This window comes from Electrona antarctica (assembly GCF_951216825.1).
Source record: "Electrona antarctica genome assembly, chromosome: 24".
In the NCBI taxonomy this organism is placed as follows: domain Eukaryota; kingdom Metazoa; phylum Chordata; class Actinopteri; order Myctophiformes; family Myctophidae; genus Electrona; species Electrona antarctica.
The window spans coordinates 10,755,645-10,763,144 of record NC_136803.1 but is presented as its reverse complement, the minus strand read 5'-3'; the positions used below and the strand labels follow the sequence as shown (position 1 = coordinate 10,763,144).

Here is a 7,500-nt window from a genome sequence, read left to right as displayed (position 1 = left end):
CAATGAGTTCAATATAAATCAAAAGTGTCTAGTACCTCTAGTCTAGAACAAAAGCCAAATCAAATATGATTCTTAAGTATGAATCTTAAGTAAAAATAAACTAAATTTACATTTTTCTACATTTAATTAATAACAAAAGTATAGGCTATCGACTGAATACTTTATTAACAGGCTTTGGGCCAAGCCCAAGAGGGCCTATAGGATTGTTTTCATTGTGGTCCTCTGTATAATATCGGAATCGGTCAGAATCGGTATCGGCAGATATGACCCTGCAAATAATCAGAGATCGGATATCGGTCATAATTTCATAATCGTGCACCCCTACGAGAAAATGCATTTCCAGGTCAGGGTACCAATGTTATCCAGTCAGGAGCCATAACTCACACATGATACAGCATGCACAATTTGAAAATGCAAATGACGACACAGCTGAACTGGAACACTATCACATTAAAGCTGATTAATGAGTTCTCTCTCACGATTGGAAACTGTATTCTTCTGTTTTTAAAGAGCTGAAGAGACAGGAAGACCCCTGTTACTGAACAAACACTCTATAGCAATGATTACTATCACAATATGGAGCTATTCAACACTGAACAAACACTCTATATCAATGATTACTATCACAATATGGAGCTATTCAACACTGAACAAACACTCTATAGCAATGATTGCTATCACAATATGGAGCTATTCAACACTGAACGAACACTCTAAAGCAATGATTACTATCACAATATGGAGCTATTCAACACTGAACAAACACTATAGCAATGATTACTATCACAATATGGAGCTATTCAACACTGAACAAACACTCTAGCAATGATTACTATCACAATATGGAGCTATTCAACACTGTTATTGAACAAACACTCTATAGCAATGATTACTATCACAATATGGAGCTTTATGTTTTGAAGACAATACTTCTTTAACAAAATATCAATTACACTGCCTTTTGTGGTCTTCAGGCCTTACTTTCATGCTTCCCAGCACAGGTCAAAGTTAAAGTAAAGAGAATTAATAAGACTTAACTTAAACTTTCACCTCGTTTGAACTTACGGGTCGCAACCTTAACAACCACTGAACACATTAATCTGACATCAGTCTGTCTTGACAGGTAGCCGTGGAAGAAAAGCTTTTACTTAAGTAGAAAATAGCAATACCACACAGTAGAAGTACTCAAAATTTTACTTTAAGTGCCAGTGTCCATATGGCTGGCCTGTTCTGACATCATTCTGACATCTGCATAGACTCCATATTTGGGCATGGCATAAAAGGGACACAGACTGGGACATGCATTTCCAACTTGCATCGTTCCAAGTAGGCCAGTGCCCAACGAGCACCGCTGTAGATGCTCCAACGGGCACCGCTCTAGTTTTCCAAATTTGTCAAAATGTTTGGAAAATAGCCGATCTACAAGCTCACAACGTGTCACAACGTGATGCGGTGTGATCGGCTATGTAGATCGGCTATTTTCTTGTGTGATGTCAGCCATGTCAGATCTACAAGCTCACTGTGCATCACAGTGCAATGCGCAGTGAGCTTGGAGATCTGCTATTAATAAATAAAAAGAGTTCTGAAACATTTCAACAGCACAGATCTTGTACAGGATATCCGTGATGGTTTCGAGAACCACTTGCCCAGAAAATTCCAGCAAGCCGCTGACCGAGCCAAAAACTCACCACCGCGCCCATGCATGGGCTCCAGAACGCCCGCAGAGGAGGATGGCGTGGGACGGTGTGGGACCTCTGCCTGCGCAGGGCGAGTTCCGTCATGCCTGGGCGTGCAGGTGCACCCCACCACAAGGATCACCGGTGGCCTGACTGGCACCGAGCACAAGCGTTCCGGCCTTGTGCCAATATGTCAACCTCAGGCATGCCTCGCACGGGCGCCGCTGCCAAGGAGCGGGTAGCGTCGCCAGCAGGACTCAAGGTATTACGTGCACAACTGGCTCTGGCCCAGTGATGGCAGAAGTTCTCTGATTGTTTACGTAGAGACACAGTGAGTGATATTTCTTTTAAATGAGTTGTGACAGTATTTAGTAATCATTGTTATAGAGTCATGACCCACACTTCACGACCATATAGGTCATGAGAGTAGGAACAAAGATTGATCGGCATATCGAGCACTTTAGCCTTCTGGCTCAGCTCTCTTTTTGTCACAACAGTGCGCAGCACAGTGACTGCAATACCGCCCATGCTGCTCCGATTCCCCGGCGGATCACCCCTGATGTGACAATAAAGATGATTCTGACCTTGATGGGTGCTCTCTCCGATTGGGTGAAATTGGCACCCGACCTGGAAATGCATTTTCTGTTTACTAAAGAGCTGGAGAGCCAGGGAGACCCCTGTTACTGAGCAAACATTCTATAGCAACGCAACCTTTTTGAAAAGACAATATTTGCCTCTGAGAGGCTCAAGTAGACCTAGTAAAGTTCTTAAAGTGCAGTACTTGAGTAAATGTACTTGGCTACTTTTCAGCACTATACGGGCGCCAGTGGGGTTGTAGGAATTTGACGGGGGGCCCTTGGCGCGAGGCCCAGCCCCTACAAGACCTTGCATGAGCCTGAACACGACCGCAGGGCCCGGGCCAGATCATCCGGCCCGTCAGAGAGCACAGAGAAAACCACAGAGCACAAGAGACAACGGCGTAAGAGAGGAAAAATGTCTCTGAGATTTAATGCTGCCGCCCCGAAGGCTATGGAACACTGATAGAGAGAGAGAGAGAGAGAGAGAGAGAGAGAGAGAGAGAGAGAGAGAGAGAGAGAGAGAGAGAGAGAGAGAGAGAGAGAGAGAGAGAGAGAGAGAGAGAGAGAGAGAGAGAGAGAGAGAGAGAGAGAGAGATGTAGCCTACTTAAGTAAAAGTGCCAATACCACAAAGGAAAAGTCTGGTGTTTGAACTTTACTTGAATAAAAGTGCAAAAATATCAACATAATGGCATCCAAATATACCAAAAGTATGCAGAATATACGTTTCAAATGTATACAAATCTTTCGAGAATAGAATAGCCAATCTATAAAAAAGGAAATACTACTTAAAAACTGTACTTCAGTCATTGTACTGTAACAATTGAGAGAGAGAGAGAGAGAGAGAGAGAGAGAGAGAGAGAGAGAGAGAGAGAGAGAGACAGACAGACAGACAGACAGACAGACAGACAGACAGACAGACAGACAGACAGACAGACAGACAGACAGACAGACAGACAGACAGAAGATGGATGAGAGTGTGTGTGTGTGTGTGTGTGTGTGTGTGTGTGTGTGTGTGTGTGTGTGTGTGTGTGTGTGTGTGTGTGTGTGTGTGTGTGTGTGTGTGTGTGTGTGTGTGTGTGTGTGTGTGTGCGCGCGCACGTGTGCTTATGTGTGCTTATGTGTGCTTATGTGTGCTTATGTGTGTGTGTGTGTGGTCTGGGTAAACATATATATTTCCACGTGTTTGTTTTTATGACAGCTCCATGACAGTCCACTGGAAAAATGACTGAGAAACTATGTGCGGAGACAGACAGACCACTCCAAACTTTGGGGGTTTCACATTGTGAGCTTGTAGATTTATAGCTATTTTCAGTGAAGAATATTTAATGTAGAGCGAAAACATAAAAAGATGGCCTGAGGGTCTCCACTCAACCATATGGTGTTAAGTGAAGTGAAGAAAAAGTAGCAATGAGTAAGGGATAATTGACGGGTCATTATGGAGAATATAAATCCTGACCGGGAGCAAAGATATGCATTTATCCATAATGAACGCCGACCCGTCAATTGTCTCGCTTATTACATGGCTATACTTAACAAATACATTTATAATTTTTTTTTATTTTTTATCATCATTTATTTTGAGGATTTTCTTCTTTTTTACATAGACACAAAGACAACACAGACTTACAGTACAAGACAATACAAGACAGTTACTTAAACAAAAGTAATATACAATAATATATATAAGAACAACAATTAAAAACAAAGAAAATGAAAGAAAAAGGAAAAGAAAATATAATAATAATTCCCAAGTGGTACAGGGTTGTGGAAGTGGAATGCATGTGTGCAAAGTGATGGTGGGTTTAATTTATAAATTATTAAGTAATGGTAATGAATAAGTGTTGTGCTGGCTGTGCACGGTCGCCTCGGAAAACAAGGGAGAGTTGATCAAACAGAATCAATTTCCGGTTACTGCATCGTCTATTTCACGCTTTTATGTTTTCAGAAACATTCTTGAGAGCAACGTTTTAGGTGTAAAGGACATTGTTGTGTGTTTGTTTACATGGCTGTCATGTTGGATACGGCATGACATCAGCGCAGCGCAGCCAGGTGCTCCATAATACAAGGATATAACAAACCTCACTCAGTCACCAGTGAAAGTCCTGTATTCATAACATTGCTTATCCCATTTTGACCTGAGATCAGATTCTAAAAATGTCTTCTACATCCTGACAGTTTTCTGAAAACGCTATGTTTCTATGTGAGTGGTTCTTCGATTTTTCAAAAATAGCAGACCTACAAGCTCGTAGCGCGCTATGAGCTTGTAGATCTGCTATTTTTCAATAGCTAAAGCACAACATAATGCTAACACCAAAAGGGGTTCCCGCCCCAAAATGGGTTAAGGGTAAAACTTGGCATCAATAACAGTAACAAGTAAAAAAGTGTACTCAAGCTAAAAGAGAGTGCCGAGTCAGAAAGTACTTGAGTAAATGTAACTATAGTTAAATTGTTCTGAAATGCTCTGCGCTGATTTCAACCTCGTCCTCCTACCCTGAGAGGAAGTCACACGCACGCGACTGTGGCTCAGGAGGTAGAGCAGCTCGTCCAATGATCCATGGGTCAGCGGTTCGAATCCCGGCTCCTCCTGTCTACATGTCGAAGTGTCCTTGGGCAAGACACTGAACCCCAAATTTGTCCCCGATGTGCTGGTTGGTACCTTGCATGGCTTCCGCCGCCATCGGTGTATGAATGGGTGAATGTAATGCACAATCTATGTAAAGCGCCTTGGATAAAGGCACTATATAAATGCACCATTTACCATTTACGCACGTACACGGTAATATAGGCAGGCCTACTTGTGAGGACATTAACATTTTTAGGATGCCAATTTTACAAATGCCATTCTCACCAGTATACTATTAACCATAAGCCTATGAAGTATGAAGCCGGAAAAATTACCAATCTACAAGCTTGTAAATCGACCATTTTCCAGGGTAGGACACTGGCACCCCAACCTGAGACTTTTTTCTAATTGTAAACCTAACTCTATAAATCTTTTTTCAACCATAAAACCCTTTCTTTTTTGTGAGGACCAGGAAAACGGTCCTCACAATGTCTGTTTCTCATATTCTACTATTTGATCCCACAAGTATAGTAGTACAACACACGCACACACACACACACACACACACACACACACACACACACACACACACACACACACACACACACACCACACACACACACACACACACACACATGGGCGGACGGGTGCGGACGGGGCAATAACATCACACACGCAACTCAAGACTTCTTGTGGTTGTCCGGGGACTGGGGCAGGGGAGAGGGAGAGGGGGTAGAGAGGCGAGAGGGGAGAGGAGGGGGGGAGTATGGGAGTCCCGGAGACTGAAGAGCCTGCCTAGGAAAACAGCCAGTGCAGGAAATACAGCTTTTTTTCATGACTGTTTCTCATACACACGCACGCACGCACGCACGCACGCACGCATGCACACACACACACACGCACAGATACAGAATGATACAGACAGACATACTGTACAGTACTAGACAGAGAGAGAGAGAGAGAAAGAGAGAGAGAGAGAGAGAGAGAGAGAGGTAGAGAGAGTGAGAGTTTTCATAGTAAACAGTAGACTATAAGCCACGCTGCCTCCTGCTCACACCATCAAAATAAAAACACACCATGATGTCATCTCCCGGCCTTGGCACTGCTCCGCACCGTGCAGGGTTGCCACATCTCACTACACAAACAAGCAGCCAAGGTCATCCATATGCCTATATCATATGACCTGGGTTATGTTATCTTTCTTACTTACTTACTTACTTACTTACTTACTATACTTAACTGAAACTACAAGCCAAAGAGAACTCAAAGAGAGTTAAAATACTGCAAGTGCGCATGCACAATGTAACACAGCTATGACGTGAACTTGTGAGCACATAGATCTGCTATTTTGGCTGCGCTTCAGACCTCCTGGAATCCCACCCCTGATTAATTCCTGACACAAAGAAATGTATAAAACACAACTAATAAAAGACAAACTTCCTAGCGAAAACTCACTTAAAAAACTATAAACTGAAATTGAACAATACATTAAAAAAAAAGGCTTAACCTCAATAACCTTGGGTATGGAGACAAGCCCAACACGTGGCTTATAATAAGCCGACCTGGCAATGCTCGCACTGGAGGTGCAGCTGTGCTCGTCCGGGCAGGGGGCTTAAAGACTGCTGCCCGGGGTGGGCTCCACGGGCCAGAGGTGATCTTCCGGTCAGCACGCGCTATAATGCTCCGTTTTAATCACTATCACTGGAATTACGTAATGACAGTTCCATTCATAAAATTAAATTGGGGACTTGCTTTTGATGAGTAAAAGGCTGTTCATAACTAAACTGCACGGTAGAGCGTGTTAATGCAATGCACACTTACTGGTCTGTAGCTCTGAGTGTACGAAATGACCACTTGTGCACTCTCAGAGTTAAATTACCACGGCGGACTTTCTAGAGTGTGCAAGCGGAAATGGAACTTACGTCTGCACACTCTCGGAGTAACAGATCTGTAAGGGCGGTTTCCTATACAGCTGTGGACCTGCTTGAAGACCCTCAAGGAGAACCACCTGTCAAATATAAGGAGAGGAGGCGGGGTTTTTGAGTGGTGTAAACCACTCCTACAACTGGCTTTTTTGTGCAGAAAAAATGAGCATGGTTGCTATGTTCACCCTGTTGTAATGACGTAATGAAATCACACCCGGGTGAACAGGGTGAACATAGCAACCATGCTCATTTTTTCTGCACAAACAAAGCCAGGTAATGAAATCACACCCGGGTGTGATTTCATTACGTCAGACATGATTTCATTACGTCAGACAGACCTTACACCACTCAGTTCACACGGGTGTGATTTTTTTGGTCTATATAATGAGAGGAGGCGGGGTTTTTTGGTCTATATAATGAGAGGAGGCGGGGTTTTTTGGTCTATATAATGAGAGGAGGCGGGGTTTTTTGGTCTATATAATGAGAGGAGGCGGGGTTTGATCTATAGAAGGAGAGGAGTCGGGGTTTGATCTATATAAGGAGAGGAGGCGGGGTTTGTTTATACCTGCCTGGTGAAGAGGATGGCGGCGTCGTGGTGATGCGGGTGCTGGTCGTCCAGGGGGTTCTGCTGGTTCTGCCACTTGCAGAAGCTCTTGAGCGTGGCCGCCGCGTTCTTGGACACCTCCAGCGCCGTGTCCTTCTCCGTCACCGTGGTCACACGCACCACCGACAGCCGGATGGGGTTCTCGATGCTGGC

At 43.9% G+C, this 7,500-nt stretch overlaps 1 protein-coding gene across 1 annotated transcript in view; it reads right to left on the bottom strand.

Annotated features, from left to right (window-relative positions):
* adamts5 (ADAM metallopeptidase with thrombospondin type 1 motif, 5 (aggrecanase-2)) overlaps positions 1-7,500 on the bottom strand; it is a 31,270-nt gene that overhangs the window by 22,427 nt on the left and 1,343 nt on the right. The window contains exon 1 of the mRNA XM_079495501.1: positions 7,309-7,500. This exon is cut by the window's right edge and continues 1,343 nt beyond it. Within this exon, the coding sequence (XP_079351627.1) occupies positions 7,309-7,500 (192 nt within the window). The remainder of the gene's footprint in view (positions 1-7,308) is intronic.